The sequence below is a fragment of the Canis aureus genome, chromosome 32 (genome assembly GCF_053574225.1).
Source record: "Canis aureus isolate CA01 chromosome 32, VMU_Caureus_v.1.0, whole genome shotgun sequence".
Lineage (NCBI taxonomy): Eukaryota > Metazoa > Chordata > Mammalia > Carnivora > Canidae > Canis > Canis aureus.
This window is the reverse complement of record NC_135642.1, coordinates 32,488,666-32,509,729: the sequence shown is the minus strand read 5'-3', so window position 1 is coordinate 32,509,729 and position 21,064 is coordinate 32,488,666. Positions and strand designations below refer to the sequence as shown.

Sequence of the window (21,064 nt, the reverse complement as noted above, 5' to 3'; positions counted from 1 at the left end):
CATTGTGACATTTACCTTGTTCTTTCTGTAATTACTCAATTTGGGGGAAGTTATAGTCAAGCAGACCTATGGAGAGGTCCATGTGGTGAGAAACAGATCTGTTGCCTTAGGCCAGCAAGTAATAGAGGCTTCTTTGCCTAGAACCCATGGGTGAACCATATTAAAATAAGATCCTCTAGCCCTAGGCAAGGCTTCAGATAAGTGAAGCTCTTGCTGACATCTTGTCTGCAATCATAGGAGAGACCTTGAGCTACAACATTCAGCGAAGCTGCTTCCAGACTTATGAAACACAGAAATTGTGAGATGGGATAATTTGTTACACAAGAGATTACTAATGCACAGTATACTAAATGAAAGAAGCCAGACAAAAAAGGCCACATGTTATCGGATTTTATTGATATGAAACGTCCATAACAGGGAAAAGACAGAAAGTAAGTTGGTAGTTTCCAGGGTCTCAAAGGAGAAAAGAACAGGGAGCAAATGCCATGGGTATAAGATTTTTTTGGTGAAGATGTTCTGGAATTGGATGGATGTACACCTTGTGAATATACTAAAAAACCATTGAATTATATACTTTAAGGTGTATGAGTTGTGAATTATATCTGAAATCTGTATTTTTTGACATTATAGATTTGTTACTTTGTTGTAGTGTGAGGCTGTAACAAAAAACTAAAACATGGGAGTGGACTTGGAACAGAGCAGTGATTGGAAGTTGGAATGAAGTCTTTTGAAGATAGCATTAGTGGAAGCCCCAGGAGCCACAAAGAAACTGTTTAGAAGTATCATGGTCTTTGGGAAGGCTGCAGGTGTAGACTTCAAGGAGAGTAAGGAAAATCTTACTGGAGATTGAAGGAAAGAATTCTAATTTTGTAGTGGTGGAAAGCTTAGCAACACTGTTCCCTGCAAGGACAGGGAAAGTAGAACATGTGCCCAATGAACTGGGTGATCCAACTGAGATGTACAGTATTGAATGTTTCCTGGCCTCTTCCTGCTGCACAAGAGAAAGAAGCTCAAGAAAGGACTACTAGACAAAAATAATCAATAATGGATGGTTTGGAAAATTCCCAGACTCTCAAGATGGCAAATGAAGCTAAAATTAAGACATGGCTTCAAGGTAAAGATGAAATTTAGGGCACTTCCAGGAAAACATGGTCTAAAATGAAGCTGAAGGGATGCCTGGGTGGCTCAGTCGGTTAAGCGTTCTGACTCTTGGTTTCAGCTCGAGTTGTGATCTCAGGGTCATGAGATTGGCCCCACTTCAAGCTTCAGGCTCAGTGAGGAGTTTGCTGGTTTCTCTCTCACTCTCCTTCTGCCCCTCCCCATGCTCACACACACTCTCTAAAAACAATACATCTTTTTTTATTTTAAAAATATTTTTATTTATTTATTCATGAGAGACACAGGCAGAGAGAAGCAGGCTCCAAGCAGGGAGCCTGATGTGGGACTCGATCCTGGGACTCTGGGAAAACGCCCTGAGCCAAAGGCAAGCGCTCAACCGCTGAGCCACCCAGGTGTTCCTCAATACATCTTTTTTTTTTTTTTTTTTTAAATAAAATGTGGCTGAGGGTCTATGAAATCCTTTGATTGCTTGAAGAACCAAGATGGTGCCTCAGGAAGCTGTATCAACAACAGGATTTATTAGAAACAAGTGTTTTCTCTAATCGTCTCAGCAGAATCCTGAGTTACAGAAGAGCTTTCTTTGAAGAGTTTTGGGGGTATGCTTTTTGTTTACCTAACATGAACCCCAACGGGGTTTGTAGGAGACTCACAAAGTTTAAACAAATTATATTGGAAGAAATACTACTCAGACTGAAAGGAGAGATAAGCGTACAAAAGAGGCCTTTGAACCTCCAAATTTATACAAGCAGAAAGCAGGCTGAGAAAAACCACTCTACCTCTCATGAAAAAATAGTAAGTCAGAGGGCAGATCCAAGGGCCTGGAGAACATAGCCCAAGAGCCAAGAGTTATCCCCAGGCCTTGAGTAATCAAGGAGCTGCCAACTGGTGTCTGGTTGGATTTCAGAATTGCTCATGCATGTCTTCCATTTCCCCACTTGCTAAGGAGGAGGCTTGAGAGCAATAATTGTACATACATTGTGCCACTGTATATCCCACGTGTAGGGAGCAAATAACTTGTCTTTAGTTCATATGTTTTCAGGTAAAGAGGAATTATATTTAAGGAACTACCCCATCCCGCAAGGAACCTCAGCCATACCTAGACCTGATTTACTTGATAGATACTGGGTTTTGAGCTGATACTGTAATGGAATGAAATTTCTGGAAAACTTGGGAGGAGGTAGAAAGGATATTTATCACTGGGGACCAGAGGTCAGACTGTAGTAAAGGACTGCCAGTGATCTCCACCTCCTGATATTTATACTGTGTGTGTGTGTAATCCCCCCAAAATTAATTGTTAGCAGGGTTGGTCTGTGTGATCTAGAGAATATTATTAGCAAATGTGATGGTATGTGATCTCTGAGGCTAGGTTATAAAGGACATTGGCTTCTGCCTGGCTCGTGGTTCACCCTCCTGCCCTCCCTCTCTCTGTCCCTTGAATCACTTGCTCTGGGGAAAGCCAATCGACATGACACTAAGATACCCAAAGAGTCCTAGAGAGAGGACCACATGGTGGGGAAACAGACCCACAAGCTAGAGGACTGATACTTGCCACGTCAAGTGAGTAAGCCATTTTAGAAGTATTTTCTCCAGCCCCAGAGAAGCCTTTAGATGATTACAACATCTTGTCTGCAACCTCATTAGAGACTGGCATCAGATTCACTCAGCCAAGCCACTGAATTCCTGAGCCTCAAAAACCATGAGATAATTTTTTGTTCTTTTAAGCTGCAATAGACAACTAATATAAAATTTCTCATAAACTTGTTTTTGCTGTCATATCAAAATAACTATTTAAAGGTTCCTGTTGAATGAGATTTTCTTTATATGACACATTGAAAAATGTATATTTTTATCAGAATATTTTATTTCAAGAATTAACACTTTTTTCAAAAAGTAAAAATAATATAGTTACTTCCCTGAGTATAAAGAACTAATCCTACAATAAAAGACAATTACAAAATTAAGCAATTAGAGGTACATAATTCTCTGCATTCAATTATACTCTATTACAAATCTATTTTTAAAAATCTCATGTGTTTGGGGACTTCAATGTTTCAAACAACAAGAACAGAACAGCTCATTTTGCACCTGTGATGTTAAGATATGTTGGATCTGTCTTTATCAAATTCCAGAGCAATTTTTAAAGCAGTGCTATTGAGGCCAACAGATTGCATGTTGCATATGATAGAAACCACTATTCCTCTTGGGGGAACCTTGTTATTTATAACTTCCACATCCAGTTCTTCAGGAAGGACCAGCAGAACGCTGCTAGCACCCACTGCACCTCCAGTATGTGAGGCATAATGCCGCTGCTTTCTACAAGAACCATATGTTTGCTTCTTTTCCACAACGCCCCATGCCATTGCATATTTACCCTCTTTATCCCAAGACATCTCTGTGTTAGGGACTGGTGTCCAGATCATAACCATTGTTTCTGGTTTGAGATATCCGGGTAAAAGATTTTCATGTGAGTTCTTAAAGAGCCCGACTTGGTAACCATACAGCATTGCATTCCCAAATTTCAGAAGGTCACCCACTGTAGACAGAAATCCACCACCAGCCCATTTATAGGAGTTATCCACGTATGGTGTGTTGACAAGACGTCTCTTTTTATTGTAAACATAAAATCTAAAATGAAATAAGAATGGTCAGTAAAAATTTAATAGTCTATGGACTTTACATATGAGAATGAATAGGAAAATATGTACATGAGACAGATTTTTTCAATGTAGTGATTATACATTCTGAGAAGCTATTAATATTCCATACGATTCAGATTCTAATAAAACACAGATAATTGAGTAATTAAAGCATAGAAAGGGTTTTTTTTTCCTACTGGCATGGCTTGCCCATTTTGAGTGTATCAAACTTTTAATACCTGTAAAAATGAACTGGTATATTATTACACACAATATGTTTGCCTGGTGCATATACAGAAACACTTGTTTGGTAGATACTGGGCTAGTCCTTGGCTAGTCCTTGGGCTCAGTGAATCATGCGCCACATGTGAATTTTATGACTAAGCATACACACTGAGATGTTTAAGATTACTATTTGTAAGGAGACTGTATCTTCTGGTTGGAAATGCCGTAGGAATACTGTGTGTCATGATATGACACGGGACTTTCTTGGTGTAGTGAGAGAAGCTGGAGTTTGCAAACCTGCTGGAATCCCAACTCACCCTTACTAGCTAGTAGAACAGGCTTCTTTTATTTGATTAACATTTACACAGTTCTTACTACATGCCAGGCATTTTCTAAGAACTATATCAATGTGAATAAATTTATTCTTGTAACTAGCTTCAGAGGTAGGTGCCACTATGATTCCTATCTTACAGATAGAAAACTGAGGCAGAGAGAGTAGAAATAACTTGTCCCAGATTATACAGCTTGTAAGTGGAGGGGCTGGATTCAAACCCAGGCTGTCTGTTGCCTCTATGCTTCAGCATCCTAATTTGTGTAGTGGTGACATAAATATCTACTTTGCAGAGTTAGGAATATGTGCATCAATCACTTTACATATTTCTGGTAGCTACCTAGTAAATGCTGTGATTTACTCATGCATTCACAATTATTGATGGAGCCCTTCCTATGTGTGAGGCACTGCTTGAATGTTGGAATGAAGCATTCAAGAGAAATGCTTGAAAGAGAAATTTCGAAAGAGACAAAGTGCCTGACCTAGTGAGGTTTTTAGTCTAATATCAGGTAAATGAAATTAAATCACAAAATAATTAAATGAAATGAAATGTGGCTCATGAGGATCTTTTCTTTCAAGATTCATAGTAAGATGTGCTCGTAGGCTTCCAGTGTGCTGTCCCATCTGTAACAATCTTCTTCATCCCTCCTTGGCTGTTCATAAGCACTGTCACACTGAGTCTCACCATCACTTTCAATCACCAGATGGGTAAGGTCTCAACCTCTGAAGTTTCTTCCTAGGACTATGATTTCCAATCCTGCCAACTCTTCAACTGAACCTGCTCTCTGTCCTCACTGTGACCTCCATCTGTTGCCCTTGACTCTTCCCAATTTCCCAGATCTTTTAGTCCCTGATTTCACTCAACTTTCCCTTCTAGCCTGAACTACTTCAGCTGTGATCTCACTAGCATCTCTAGGTTCCTCGCTCTTCTGACCTGACACTACATTAGTCTGCCAATCCTGAATAAATCTAGGTACCCCTTCCTTTGGTTCCTTATCTGCCAAGAAAAGCTGCAGATAGTCACATCACAAAGCTGACTGGTATCAATTCATACTCTTGCTACGGGTCTGCACTGCTGTTACCAAATCTCATTCTTTTCCTGGTTATTCTCTGGTATATTCTTCACAGTAGTTATTCCCAATCTCTTCCTGTCCTCTACACCACCTCTGGCCAGCAGGTAGACAACTATATCCTTTGTTTTACAGAGAAGATTCTGGTGTGCTTCAGATGGCTTCAAACTCCCATCTTTTTTTTTTTTTTTTCAAACTCCCATCTTTATCTTAAAATGTATTTACATTACCATGCATTCTTTTTTCCTTTCCTCCAGTCACTTAGGAAAATTTCCTATTGTTTCTCTAATTCTACTACCTGCATCTCTGCCTTTTTGCCTCTACATCTTTGTTATACCAGTTACACTTCCTAGATCATTTTATCTCCTTGAAGTCCATTTTCCAAGCAGAAGCCTGAGATTGTCTTACTTAGCCTTCTTAAATCTATTTGACAGCCACGTGCAGAAGAATGAAACTAGACCACTCTCTTGCACCAGACACAAAGGTAAACTCAAAATGGTTGAAAGATCTAAATGTGAGACAAGAATCCATCAAAATCCTAGAGGAGAACACAGGCAACACCCTTTTTGAACTTGGCCACAGCAACTTTTTGCAAAATACATCCATGAAGGCAATAGAAACAAAAGCAAAAATGAATTATTGGGACTTCATCAAGATAAAAAGCTTCTGCACAGCCAAAGAAACTGCCAATAAAACTCAAAGACAACCTACAGAATGGGAGAAGATATTTGCAAATGACCTATCAGATAAAGGTCTAGTATCCAAGATCTATAAAGAACTTATTAAACTCAACAGCAAAGAAACAAACAATCCAATCATGAAATGGGCAAAAGACATGAACAGAAACTTCACAGAGGAAGACACAGACATGGCCAACAAGCACACGAGAAAATGTTCCGCATCACTGGCCATCAGGGAAATACAAATCAGAACCACAATGAGATACCACCTCACACCAGCGAGAATGGGGAAAATTAACAAGACAGGAAACAACAAATGTTGAAGAGGATGTGGAGAAAGGGGAACCTTCTTGCACTGTTGGTGGGAATGTGAACTGGTGCAGCCACTCTGAAAAACTGTGGAGGTTCCTCAAAGAGTTAAAAATAGATCTGCCCTACGACCCTGCAATTGCATTACTGGTTATTTACCCCAAAGATACAGATACAGTGAAATGCCGGGACACCTGCACCCTGATGTTTATAGCAGCAATGTCCACAACAGCCAAACTGTGGAAGGAGCCTCGGTGTCCATTGAAAGATGAATGGATAAAGAAGATGTGGTCTATGTATACAATGGAATATTACTCAGCCATCAGAAAGGACGAATACCCACCATTTGCTTCGACGTGGATGGAACTGGAGGGTATGATGCTGAGTGAATTAAGTCAATTGGTGAAGAACAAACATTATATGGTCTCATTCATTCGGGGAATATAAAAAATAGTGAAAGGGAATAAAGGGAAAGGAGAGAAAATGAGTGAAAATATCAGTGAGGGTGACAAAACATGAGAGGCTCCTAACTCTGGGAAATGAACAAGGGGTGGTGGAAGGAGTGGTGGGTGGGGGGATGGGGTGACTGGGTGACGGGCACTGAGGGAGGCACTTGATGGGATGAGCACTGGGTGTTATGCTATATGTTGGCAAATTGAACTCCAATAAAAAATCTACTTGAAACCTTCCAATGGTTACTGTAATGAGGACAAAACCCAAATTTCTTACGATGGCCTACAACACAATGGTCCTCAACAGAAGCAGTATCAACTCCTTAAGGGAAATTTTTGGAGGGATTTTTTTAGCTGTCACAATTACTAAAGGGCTCTTACTGACATTTAGTGGACAAGGTCCTAAATGTCCTAGGATGTGTGGAAAGTCCCACATAGTAGTGTATCCTTTTTTTTTTTTATCATGTAAGACCTTCAACTCTCCTACCAGATAATCATGTAAGTAAAATAGCTGTTTATAATGAGCTGAGACCAGAACCCTCTCCATTTTATATATAAACACAAAGGACTTTTTGAACATTTTATGCTGTAACAACATTTTCTTGAAAGTAATCAGTGTGAAAATTGACAAAAGACTGTACTTTATTTTGCTCACAACTTTAGCCAGAGGAGGATACCAAAGGCATGAGCAGAAGAAGCACCAATACAATATACCCGTGTGGGTCTGCACTTGTTGTTGTTACATTTATGATGTTTTTATGTCTTAAGTTGCATCTGACTTTATGTCTTCTAATGTTGTGAATAAACTTGAACATACTGAAATATCTATAATCTTTACAAATTCCTTTTATTTTTATTTAAGAGTAGTGAGTGTAAGTTATATGATCTATAACTTTTGTTTCAGGAAATTAAAGGAGGTATAGAATATTTATTAAACTAAGGGGCAGGGGGTCTAACAGCATTGAGACTCACTGTCCAATGTGATTCAGCCCCTACTTACTTCTCTGATCTTGTCACATCTTGCCTTGCTTCTTTTCATGTCAGGCTTATTTCTGTATTTGCAACAAGGCAATTTAGCTTTCCTTATCAGTCATGTCCAAAAGCACTTTAAATAGATTCCCTACATTCTCTCCTTGTTACTCTAAATCCCATTGCTTTATTTTCTTCATATCACTATCTAAAATTCTTAATCTACATGTTTGTCTGTCTGTTCCCATAGAATATAAGTTTCTTAAGGGCAGGAACCTTACCTATCTTAGAGCTCCTTAATGATTCCCCTACCCAGAACAGTGCTTGCCATTCACTAAGTGCTCATTAATGTATTTAGGGGTGCCTGAGTGGCTCAGTTGGTTAAGAGTCTGACTTTGGCTCACATCATGACTTCAGGGTCCTGGGATCGAGCCCCGCGGTGGGCTCCACACTCAGCAGGGAGTCTGCTTCTCCCTCTCCTTCTGTCCCTTCCTGGGCTCATGATGTTTCTTTCTCAAATGAATAAATAAAATCTTTAAAAAAATTTTTTTAAAGTTCAATACGTGAAAGCATCATTTATTGGCCAAATATTTAATGGAGACACTTTGCATGGCACTGGAGAGACTAGTTAAATCATACACTGTGGCTGCTTTCAAGGCACAAATAGTCTTGTCAGACAGTTCTAAATTGCAAAGCACTACATGAAACACCCGGGGATTTTGTTAAAATGCAGATTCTGCTTCAGTAGGTCTGGGAAGGGAGCACAATATTTTGCAGTTCTAACAAGCTCTCAGGTGGTGTCAAAACTGCTGGACCCTGGACCACATTTTAATGAACAGGTTGTAGAGTGACTATCAAGATGGATGAGAGGAATCCTGAGCACTATTGAGAACAAGCCTTGTTGAAACGGCTGGTTAGGGATGCCTGGGTGGCTGAGCAACTGCCTTCAGCTCAGGTCATGATCCAGGGATCAAGTTCTGCACTGGGCTCCCCACAGGGAGCCTGCTTCTCCCTCTGCTTATGTCTCTGCTTTTCTCTCTGTGTCTCTCATGAATAAGTAAATAAAATCTTAAAAAAAAAGAGAGAGAGAGAGAGAGAGAGAGAAAGAAGGAAGGAAGGAAGGAAGGAAGGAAGGAAGGAAGGAAGGAAGGAAAGAAAAGAAAAGAAAAGAAAAGAAAAGAAAAGAAAAGAAAAGAAAAGAAAGAAAGAAAGAAAGAAAGAAAGAAAGAAAGAAAGAAAGAAAGAAAGAAACGGCTGATTACAGAGGCCAAGCTGGGGAGCAAAGTGGTTCTGTTTGGCTGAAACAGAGGGCTTGAGGGGATAAGTGGCAGAAGGCGATGCTGGAGGAATAGACAGGGGACAGGTCACAAAGGACTTTCTCCTTATCTTAGCTAGCAAAATGCTCTATATTTTCTGTATCCTAAAGAAAAAAAAATTTTTTTAAATCTGTTATAGCTTCCAGCTGTCAATCCTTTCTCTCTCCTCATTTACTGCCAAACTACACAGAACACCCCACCTCTTCTGTTTCCATGCACTCACCTCCTCTAGTCATTCAATTCCTTAAAATCTGGCTTCTGGTCCTCCATCACTAAACAGCTCCCTCGTGGGTTTTCAAGGCTCTCCTAATTCCCTACTTTGTTTGTATCCTATTTGCCTCCTGTAGCATTGTTTAACCAGCACTTCTTTGATACTCAACCTTGGGCCAGTCTGCTGCTTGAGTTCTCTCTTCCAGATCTCAATCCTATGATTCCCTATATCATTCCAATCACTGCAGCCCCACTTTCCCAGATCTTCTCTTCTACACAGAAAACTACAGGCCTGCATTAGTACCACAATCCCTGTTCCAAATTACAATCAGATTTTCTACCAGTCTTAATAATTCTCAAATCTGGTTTTGGAGGAGGGCAGGAAGGTTGTTAATCAGAATCATCTATGGGCCTCCTCTCTCTCAAAACTGTATCCTTCCCTCAAAATTCATAATTTTGAAGGGACTGTGGGCACCTATTATTGAAAAATTACTTTATTCCTTCAAGAATCATATATGTCTCCCCAAAATCCAAGTCATAATACCTGGTGAAGCAAGGGTGACCAAAGGTATGTGCTTCGAAGATTTAAAAAAAAAAAAAAAAAAAAAAAAAAAAAAAAAAAAGCCCACAGAGAATCTTAATATATTCTCTTGAGAACCAATGAGATGATATGTGTGTGGTCTTCTCATTTCTCAAAATAAATTTGTCTTTTTTTTTTTTTTTTTTAAGTAGGCTCCCTGCCCAGCAAGGAGCCCAACACAGGGCTTGAACTCATGACCCCAAGAACAAGTCCTGAACTGACAGTGAGTTGGATGCCCAACTGACTAAACCACCTAGGTGCCCCTCAAAGTGAACATGCCTAAAACTAATCTCTTCCAAGTGTTCTTCTCATATTTCTCCTCTTCATTAAAACCTTGGTTGACTCTCTTGCCCTCAATTCTCACATGCATCAAGATGCTAAATACTATTACACAACCTTTGCTTTGTGACTTACCTTTTTCTCTTCCTTCATTCCTATGGCCTTTCCCACATTTTAGGTCCTCATTACTTTCTGCCTGAACTCTCTCTCTCTCTCTCTCTCTCTTTTTTCTTTTGGGAGGAGATCAGGGGATGGGCAGAGGGAGAGAGAATCTTAAGGAGGCTATATGCCCAGTGAGGAGCCCTATGATGGGTTCAATCTCACAACCCTGAGATCATGACCTTAACAGAAATCAAGAGTCAGAAGCTTAATTGACTGAGCCATCCAGGTGCCGCATTCTGATTACAATTCTAATTCTAGCCAATCAAATCTAAAAGAAACCCCATAATAAAATATATATTTCTTACAGTGAACTTCAAGTTTGTAAACTAGCAGAGAACTACCAGCATATTTTGGCTGATAATCAGCTTTGTGTAACTTTCTTTTAACAGTACAGCATTCCAAACTGCTTATATCAAGACTGGAAATTAGGACTCCTCAGTCATTCCTCCTTTAAAATATAAAAATGTGGAGAATTCTAGACTTCAATCTAGAACTCTTAACTTTAAATAAATTCTAAGCTTTATTCTCTTGACTCCTTTTCACAGAGGACAAGTTAATGGCTTTTTATGAAAATAATTTTGTTCATCTAAAAGAGAAGTTTATTATTTCAAATTCTTTTTTTTAAGATTTTATTTATTTATTCATGACAGAGAGAGAGAGAGAGAGAGAGAGAGATTGAGAGAGGCAGAGACACACAGGCAGAGGGAGAAACAGGCTCCATGCAGGGAACCCGATGTGGGACTTGATCCTGGGTCTCCAGGATCTCACCCCAGGCTGAAGGCGGTGCTAAACTGCTGAGCCACCGGGGCTGCCCTCCTATTTCAAATTCTGAAGGAATTTCTGCTCTAAAAAGAATGCAATATAGACACGAGTTCTTGAGTAAGTTACTGAGACATCTCTGTAACTGAATAACTGATGGAATGATGCCACATGACAAAGAGCCTCTTCTTGTTTAAAAATGTTTAGATTCTGCACAAGAGCACTATATAACTACAGAAATCTACATCTACAAACCTAGAAATTCAAAATACTTTTATTTTTACAATGCTTCTTAAATGCCTTTAGAAATAATTATGTACTGGCTTGTGTTTATTGTTTTGTTTTGTTTTGTTTTTTTGTGATAGTCATACAGAGAGAGAGAGAGGCCGAGACATAGGCAGAGGGAGAAGCGGGCTCCATGCACCGGGAGCCCGACGTGGGATTCGATCCCGGGTCTCCAGGATCGCAGGCGCCAAACCACTGCGCCACCCAGGTATCCCGGCTTGTGTTTATTGTTATGAGAAGTTTAAAAACCCATAGAATTTAAAATGTATATAATAAAAACCAATCCCACTTTATCATTTAGTATTAACATTTGGATTGAACCTATTACTATGGAGTCTATCAGCTAATGGCATAGAAAAGATCTTCATAAAGAACAATACTTAATTTTAGAAAATACTTTAGCAAATAAAGATAATAAATAAGAATCAAAGAGATAATGATAGAAAGTAAAAACCATATCTATACTGTCAAAATAAGGCAAACACTTCAGAAAATATCCATTATATTTGCTTTTGGTCCTATCCAATTATAAAAGAGATTTTTGTTGCAAGTATTGTGCCAAACACAGGACATATGAAGAGTGTAAAAATAATCTAATGCATTGACTAGGAGGTTGCCCTATCAACAAAATGAGTGTCTTTCAGTCCACTCCCCAATGGGTATTTACTTAAAAGATTAGTTTATTTGCCCATATAGAATATACTTGTTACAAATACATCTGTGTATAATAAGTCAATGTTCCTAGCCTTCCATTTAAGAAAATCCCAGTTTTACTCAGAACAATCTACCCAGCTAAAAACTAATTTCTCTGCATCTCTCACAGCTAAGTGTGGCCTGTTGCTAAAATTTTGGCTGAAGAAATCTTAGTAGTATTTTGAGGCAGGATTCTAGGGAAATAAATACCTTAAAAAGATGACAGACACTGGGACGCATTATTTTAAACACACACACACATACACACGAGCAAAAAGATGGCAAGTATTTACTCTAGGGTTACCAATAACTCTAAAAAGCCTAGGTTAAGGTAATATAAATATATTTAATATATGATTATGGTCAAAGATTCAGTAGACTAAATAACAAAGCTGCAAACTTTTGCTGGAAATTTTATCTCCTGCAAACATATGAACATAAATGAATAGAAACATATGCACTTATTAAGTTTTACCTTAAGTTTTTTCTTTTTAAATACATATCTTTGAAAAACATTTAAAAAAATAAATACATATCTTTGAAGTTTCCTTTTACACCCTGAACTCCCTTAAAAACTGGTGTATTTAAGCTCTTTTAAAATAGCTATTACCAAAAAAAGAACCAGAGTTGAGCTTTAGAGGCCCCAGGAGATACTGCATCAAGTAAAATAAGAAAGAAGCAAACGGACAAACCATTTTCAAAGGTAACAATATTTCCTCCTTTTTTTAGTGCCCCTTTTCAGCAGCCCATTTAATATAACTAAAATGAATTCACTACCTCTTTAGCACCATTGGGTACTTTCAAATCTAACAAACTCAGAGCTTATAAGAACCTTTAATAGAAGAAATGGAAACCCACAGCCTTTTTTTTCCTTAAAAGAATGGAAGATAAAATGAAATTAACTCATCATCATATGCCATATTTTGATTTTTGTGCAAGCTATAAATTACTCATTAAGAAAACAGCAAACTGCCTTGTAGTCTGTACATTCATAGAGTCTTAATTTTCAGTATAGAAAAGCAGTTCAGTGATTATACCTAATGTTCTTCTCTACTTTATATATAAGTGTAGGCATTCATTATCAAATGCCTAGATCTGAAATAAAATAAAGTCATGCATCTATGCTACATTTATTAGTGAATCTTTTAGATTCAATCAGCAACCTCTGGTATTTGTCAATTTTTCTTATGCTTTCCAGTAGAATGTAGTGTTGGACCTAAAAATAATAAACATTAATTGAAGTGGTTAAGAACTACAGGCCATTTTAAAATTAAAATTCATTGCTTGCTGCTAACCTAATTTCTTTTAGGTTCAAAAAACCTCTTTCAGGCTGATTTGCAATGCACACTTAATCCTTTTAAATAAACTGGTAATTTAAAAATGGTAATTTAACTAAATATAACAAAAAACTGAACAAAACTAATACAACGCTAAGAAGATAAAGCTAAAATAGCCCCACTATTTCATCTATTTCAAGCACCATTAAGCTATTTGCAAAGCATGTACTAAGAAAAACATACAAAGTAAAAGTAACAGTTGATTTGTTAAATGTTATCTTTCTAACAAACCAAATAATAACGAGTAAAATGGAAAAGGAAGTGTAGCCATAGGACTCATAATAGTGTTTAGTCTCAAAATTCTCTCCCAATGCCCCTTTTACAAATCACTAGTAAAAATTATGATAAAATTTTAGTTTGACATATTTCAATGAAATGACTCAAACTTTTACAAGGGGAAAACATAGGTACCACCTCAACAAAATAATTAATCACCATCACCAATAATGGAACAAACCAACTTCATGTGACTTCTGAGATAAGACACCTAAATGCAATGTGTGTTTGCATCTACAGGACTAGATCCTGTACCAGAACAAAACTTTTTTTCCTTTTTCTTTGGCTATAAAGGACATTATTGGAAGAACTGGAAAAATTTGAGTAAGTCTGTAGATTTGATATAAGTTTGGTGCTGAGATTAGTTTCCTGAATGTCCTTATTTTTAGAAAATATACATTTAATTATTTATGGGTAAATCTGCAACTGATTTCCAAACAGTTGAGAAAAAAAAAATAACAGAGCAAATGTGGTAAACGATAATGTTTGAGGAATCTGGGTGAAGGACATATGGAAATTCTTTGTACTTGGCCTTATAACTTATCTTCAAATTTTAAATCACTTTAAAATAAAAAAAAAACAGTTAAAAATAATAAAAGATAAAGTATTAGCTACAACATAAAAAAAGGGATGATGGAAGAGCAAACTATAGATGCCCTTGACAGGTGCAATTTTGGTTTAATTATGCATAGATTTAAATTATTACTGTGTTTCGTCCAGGATCCTGGAGTACTTTGCTAATACTTTCAATTTCCCTTACTTTATAGATGGAAAAACAGACATATATAGAGCTCTCAAAATATGGCAAGTGTGATTTTGGAATGGAGACAAGGAAAGTTTGACTTTTAATTAACAACACAGTGTTAGAATGGGATATAGCTAGACACACCAGAAAGTATCATTTACCTTGCTCTATTGTAAATCACTGGCTCATTTTCTTCCTGCACAGTTGTCAGCATATCCAAGTCATGGAATATTTTCTGCATATAGTCCAAATATTTATATCCTGAAGCTCTTTCTACTATGGCTGCCAATAGGGTATAGCCAAAAGTTGAATACAAAAACTGACTACCTTGAGACATCATTGCAAGGCGAGGGTGGGGGGAGGAGAAAAGAAAACGCTTCATTATTATTTCAAAGCATGTAAAATATTTCCCACTGAAAATTGACATACCTTTAAAATCAGAGTATTTTACTTCAGCATTTAGAAACAGATCATGGATGACATATTAATAAATTTAGTCAACTTTGCAATGGCCCTGCTTATTCCATGATTTAATGATCAGAATATGAATCTACTCCTTTCCATGATAATGAAATAAGCAAATAAATCCTACCTCAAAACTAAAATAAAATCCTTCAAACTGGTACCAAAAAAGGAAGGGAAAGAAAAGCAAATTTGATTTCTTGAGTTAATGGTCTTATTCTTAATATATCTAATACTCATTGTTTAAGTCATAAATTAGTTGTCCACATTCCTATTTTACTAAAGTATATGTAGGTATAAATACTCTATTTCAAATATATATATATATATATGTGTATATATATATATATAAATACAAACATATATTCAAATATAGATATTATGTCAAATACACACTTTTTTATCATTTGGGATTCCAGAAATACAGAGTGTATGATATGTACTAACAACTGGAACTTTACTTTTTAAGACAAAATCCACAAATGTATTTCTTTGCCCTTATTAATTACACTTATATCTATTCATGGTAAAAAACAAATTTTAAAATGAAAATGTAATACAATTACATAAACCTATAGTAAATTGAAAGATATTAAGTGGTTTTGGTAGTCATCCTGCCAAAAAATACATTTAAAACATATTTTTATTTTATTTTTTAAAAGATTTTATTTATTTATTCATGAGAGACACACACAGAGAGAGAGGCAGAGACATAGGCAGAGGGAGAAGCAGGCTCCATGCAGGGAGCCCGATGTGGGACTTAATCCTGGGACTCCAGGATCACGCCCTGAGCCGAAGGCAGATGCTTAACCACTGAGCCACCCAGGCATCCCTAAAACGTATTTTTATAGATCAGCTTTTTGGGAAATAAAATTAAATTGTTGAAAACCAATTTCTTTAAGAAATGAAGGCACACCAATGTCCACAATAGCCAAACTGTGGAAGGAGCCTCGGTGTCCATCGAAAGATGAATGGACAAAGAAGATGTGGTTTATGTATACAATGGAATATTACTCAGCCATTAGAAATGACAAATACCCACCATTTGCTTCGACGTGGATGGAACTGGAGGGTATGATGCTGAGTGAAATTAGTCAATCAGAGAAGGACAGACATTATATGGTCTCATTCATTTGGGGAATATAAATAATAGTGAAAGGGAATAGAAGGGAAGGGAGAAGAAATGGGTAGGAAATATCAGAAAGGGACACAGAACATGAAGACTCCTAACTCTGGGAAACGAACTAGGGGTGGTGGAAGGGGAGGAGGGCGGGGGGTGGGGCTGAATGGGTGACGGGCACTGAGGGGGACACTTGACGGGATGAGCACTGGGTGTTATTCTGTATGTTGGCAAATTGAACACCAATAAAAAATAAATTTATTATAAAAAAAAAGAAGTGAAGGCACAAAATAGGTTGAGCAATTTAAATACTAAATTAAACACTAAGTAGATACTGACATATTAGCAATATTTTATCATGCTTTCTTTGGTCCAGACTGTATTTGAAGAACAATTATTACTACAACATTTCTCCATAATTTTCAACGAATATCTTTATCCTGAAAATCCACGAAATGAATGATGAGGCTAAATATGAACAACTGGCTACCTGGATGCTAGGCTTTCTTAAGAACTAAAGACAAGGGGTGCCTGGGTGGCTCAGTGGGTGAGCATCTGCCTTTGGCTCAGGTCGAGATCTGGGGCCCTGGGATAGAGTCCTGCATCAGGCTCCCCATAGGGAGCCTACTTCTCCCTCTATGTCTCTGCTTCTCTCTCTGTGTCTCTCTTAAATAAATAAAATCTTAAAAAAAAATAACTACAGACAAGAAGGTGCATATTAGACTGACAATGAAACCCACAACACAAGCATCAACCACATCCAATGCACTCTGGATGGATCATTTCAGATTTTCTGAAAATTAATACTTCAATAATGATGATTTTGTTAAGAGAAGGAATTAACACTCACCAGGTTTAAAGAACAAAGGATCATTTTTAAATAATCTTAGTGATTCAATTGAATTCTCAAACTTTTCTTTCAAATATAATTCGCCTTGTTCAAAATCATTCTTTTTCTTTCCAGGTTTTAAGTTCCGGCCTTTGGCATCACTATCTTGCTCTATCTTAGCTTTGGCAAAGTCACTCTTTTCATTACTTTTGCCTCCTTTTTCTCTGAACTCTTTTTCTTGGTCAGATTCCACTGTCCCTTTCATCATTTTCAAGGCTTTGTAAGCTTTCTCTTCTTTCACTTTTTTCATGTCCTTTTCATAATGACGAATTCCACTTAAATGGGAAATCAATAATCTTGTTGTGACAGAAACCTAATTGTGAAAACATGGAAATTCAATGACAATATTAAACTGTATAATAAGAAGTTGGTAGCCTGGGAATAATGCCTCAGGAATACTTTCCATTAAACTGCTGCTGGAAAAACATGTCATGTACACACCTTCAGCTTTAAGTTTCAGAGAAATACCCCATCAGTTATCACCTGGATAATAAAAAAAACCCCTTTAATCCATTAACAATAATTAAAAACAAATTGAAGAATCTTCTGAAACCTTTTAAACCATTTAACATGCTGTCAGTAAAATGAACTGTGAGTTTCATTACCTTTTCACCTTCATATTCTTTTTCTGGGAATTCAGGAACATAATGTTGTACTGGAACATCAAGATCCAGCTTCCCGGCTTCCCACAGTTTGGCAAGAGCAACCATGGTGAGGCTTTTGCTGATACTGGCAATTCTCATAACCGTCTCTGGCTTGCATAGTACACGGTTCTCAACATCTGCATAACCTAAACCTTTAGAAAAAAGAGAAGCAAAAAGTCACTAATAACAGGCTTCATGGTCAAAGGAGTCTTCAAAAACTGAAATAACACTACCTTAGAATGTCCCATTTATTTATCTAAAAGAAAAGATATGCTGCTTTTATAAGTTAATTAAGAGTGGATGAGAGTCTTAGTAACAGGGGCAACAGTAAGCCTCACAACTTAATCTTATAACGAAACCGAAATTGCACTCTGTACAACAGCAATTTTCTATGCATACTAATTTTTCTGAGTTTATCTAGACAGATTAGTTAGTCCACATTTTACATAAGTTATTCTATGTTCTTTAAGGGAAACATAACTGTTCTTCAGATTATATTTATTTTTGATTCTTGAGTTTCCATTGGACTCCTTAAAATAACCACCCAATAAAAGCTAATGTGAAAAGGTATCCTGCAAACCCACTCTAGGTAACAGTTTAACTCAGCTGCAAACCAGAAAAAGAAAAGCACTACTAATTTAAAGTATTGTTGAGAGAATTTTTTTAAAAGTCTGGTTTCATCTTCTGGAGTTTCTGAAAGGATGAAAATCTAAGTGACAAGATCTTAGATCTAAAAAGAACGAAAGGCATACAGTGATTGTTTTTAAACTATAAATATAGATTATGCTGAAAAATATTTGCATTAAAAACAAAGCCCTCACCCATAAAGCTGACATTTATATAGTTTTTGATTAGAGTATTTTTCATAAATTGGGCTATACTTGGGGGAAGAATTATTTTTCTTAAATTCAAAACCTTATTGCTCCTATCATTTTCTCTTAAAAGTACTAATTCTTTTAAGTGATGTCTGAATGTTTTCCCAAAAGTAGAGTTCCTAAAAATCTAGGATGACCAGTTGGACCAATTTGTGTGCAATGGGTAAGTAAATCAAATTATAAAATATGCTTTGATGAAATTATCATAAAGTAATTAGAACTCTTTCCCAAAGCTTCTAGCTTTTTGTTTGGGGGGGAAAAAAAAGGCTGACACCTCTGCCCACTAAAATAAATAAATAAATAAATAAATAAACAAACAAACAAACAAATAAAGTAGATTGTAAACTCATTAAGGTCAAGGAATCATGAATACCGCTAGTTCTTGGTAGTGTATTTTACAGACTAAGGGACTCAATCACTTATTAATTAAAATAGAAAACAAACTTCTGACGTTTTATCTAGTAGTAAGAATTATCTACAAACATGCAGTTAACAGACTGTTCTATACACAACTTTCAGAAGAATAAATTCAGTCCTTAGAAAAAAGTCACCTATAAAACTCCAAGGGTCACATTTAAATCTTGCTGTTTACAGGAGCGTCTGGCGGCTCAGTGGTTGAGCGTCCGCCTTCTGCTCAGGGCTTGATCCCGGGGGTCGGGGGTCGGGGATCGAGTCCCGCTGGGGGCTTCCTGCAGGGAGCCTGCTTCTCCCCTCTGCTTTATGTCTCTGTCTCTCTGTGTGTCTCTCATGAATAAATAAAATAAATCTAAAGAAAAAAAAAAACACTTGCGATTTACAGAGAGTCTGATTCTTTATTCCCTTAGACAGATTTTTCTCTACAATAGGTATGGCTTCACGAAAAGCCATGAACGTTTCATGAGATTCACTCCCAGCAGTAAAAACCTCATAATTTCATTCATCAACTGGTACAAAACAAGCCAGTAAGTGTATTTTCTGAGCCTACCTTCTGACCAGACTTCTTTTCCATCTACAGAGACTCCAACCACTATGCCTGGGGCGCCCACCTCATCCTAAGAACGAAGGGGAAAGGACTCAGTTGGAAATCAGGACCACAGGCTTCGCACAGCAGACTGCGCGGAGCTCCGGGGCCTTCCCGAGGCCCCGCCCCCTCCGCCCGGGCCCCGCCCCTCCGCCCGGGCCCCGCCCCCCTCGGCTCCGCCAGGCCCGGCCCCAGCGGTGAGGGGCGTGCCTGGTCTGCACTGAGCGAGGAGTGGAGGTTCCCGAGGCGGGCGGTGTGACCTCCGCCCCGACTTGGGCAACCCGCAGGAGCTTTTGGCCGTGGCCGGGCGGTCGGGGAACGGGAAGTCCTGCTCCGGGCATCCCACCGCCTGGGATGGGGTCCGCCTGGGTCCGGGGCAGGACCACCGCGGGGAGGGGGTCGCGGGCGGTGGGGCGCCGGGGTCCCAGCCGCCCACGCCCCCGTCTCCGCACCTTGATCCGGTGCAGCAGGTCGCGGCTGCTGTCGATGGCTCTGGCGAAGCGCCGGGAGAGGGGCGGCGTCGGGGTCTGTGCAGCCCCCGGAGCGACGGGCTGCTCCGGCGGCGGCTCGGCCTGGGGCGACGCCTCGGGGTCGGGGGCCGCCGGGGGCTGCGCGGGGGCCGCGCCCCTCAACCCACCCGCCAGCTTCACCCCGAGCGCCAGCCCCAGCCCCAGCCCGAGGCCCCCGGCCCAGCCCGGGCCGAGCGGCGGCAGCCCGGCGCGCTGGTGGGCCCCGCGCCGCCCGCGGCCCCAGGCCCAGCCCCCGAGGGTCGCGGCCCGGGCCGTGACAGCTGACAGCAGCCGGTACATGGCGTCCGCCGCGAGCCGGCAGCCTCGGAGCTCGCGCAGGTCCGGCCCGCGGCGGGGGCGCGGGGGGGGCGGGGCGCGGGGCGCGGGGGGCGGGGCCGCGCAGCCCTGAGCAGTCGACGCCGGATGCCGGAGCGTCGATCGCATCGAGCCCTTGGGCCTTCCCTCCCTCCGGGCGCTGGGTCGTTCACCTTCCCGCACGCTGCTCTCCTCCCTGCCCTCTGCCTGTCCTCCGATCCAGGCTCACCTCCTCCGAGAAGCCTTCCCAGCTGCCATCCCAGTGGCCGCACCTTTTTGACCCTCCTTTATAACACTGAACACTTGGTTTCCTCCAGCTTCCCTGATTCCTTACCAGGCTGCGCCCTCTTCTTTGGAGAGCCCTGACTTTTCATACTTTTGTATCCTCAGCTCCTGGAACAGAGCTGGCACCCAGCAGCCGCGAGCAGGCATCTCTTCTCCTAGAACTCTCTTTTTCTCTCTTGCCATCTCTTTCAGCTCCTTCCATTGCTCTAAGGCCCTTTTAAAATCTCTAACGTCTGTTAAAAATTTTTATTAAAAAAATAAAAATAAAATAAAATCTCTAACTTCTGGAGGTCCATTGCCCCACCACATCAGACATTAGGTTATATGCGGACTTACATTAAAAACAGTATTTCTTGTTGCTGTAGACGTTTAGAAATTTTTTTGCACTTGAAAATTTTTAACCCAAAAGTAATATAATTTATAATTAGCTATGATTTCTGACTTCTGTAGATTATCAGAGGTTCTTGTGAAATAAGAAACCTAACGTCAAATTGCTACAAAATGTAAAGGGTGTACAATCCCAACAGAACAA

At 39.3% G+C, this 21,064-nt stretch overlaps 1 protein-coding gene across 3 annotated transcripts; it reads right to left on the bottom strand.

Annotated features, from left to right (window-relative positions):
* Positions 1-2,960: 2,960 nt before the first annotated feature.
* Positions 2,961-20,247, bottom strand: LACTB (lactamase beta). 3 transcript variants are annotated; one of them, XM_077881372.1, is made up of 6 exons: positions 19,876-20,247; positions 19,388-19,454; positions 17,510-17,700; positions 16,866-17,217; positions 14,595-14,760; positions 2,961-3,744 (listed from the first exon to the last, which is right to left on the bottom strand). In XM_077881372.1, exons 1-6 carry the CDS (start codon positions 20,230-20,232, stop codon positions 3,213-3,215), a joined length of 1,665 nt encoding a protein of 554 aa, XP_077737498.1. In that variant the 5' UTR covers positions 20,233-20,247; the 3' UTR covers positions 2,961-3,212. The 3 variants fall into 3 exon arrangements, 1 of the variants encoding a protein (XP_077737498.1); XR_013370416.1 differs by having other exon boundaries at positions 3,606-3,744; positions 14,595-14,756; XR_013370417.1 differs by lacking the exon at positions 2,961-3,744 and adding an exon at positions 12,045-13,291 and having other exon boundaries at positions 14,595-14,756.
* Between the last annotated feature and the right edge of the window lie 817 nt (positions 20,248-21,064).

Excerpts from the sequence above, each read along its gene's own strand:
- LACTB (XM_077881372.1), bottom strand. The coding sequence starts at position 20,232 with ATGTACCGGCTGCTGTCAGCTGTCACGGCCCGGGCCGCGACCCTCGGG. Across the intron at positions 17,701-19,387 it reads AAAAGAAGTCTGGTCAGAAG|GTTTAGGTTATGCAGATGTT; the intron begins GTAGGCTCAGAA and ends TTTTTTCTAAAG. Across the intron at positions 3,745-14,594 it reads GTGATTTACAATAGAGCAAG|ATTTTATGTTTACAATAAAA; the intron begins GTAAATGATACT and ends ATTTCATTTTAG.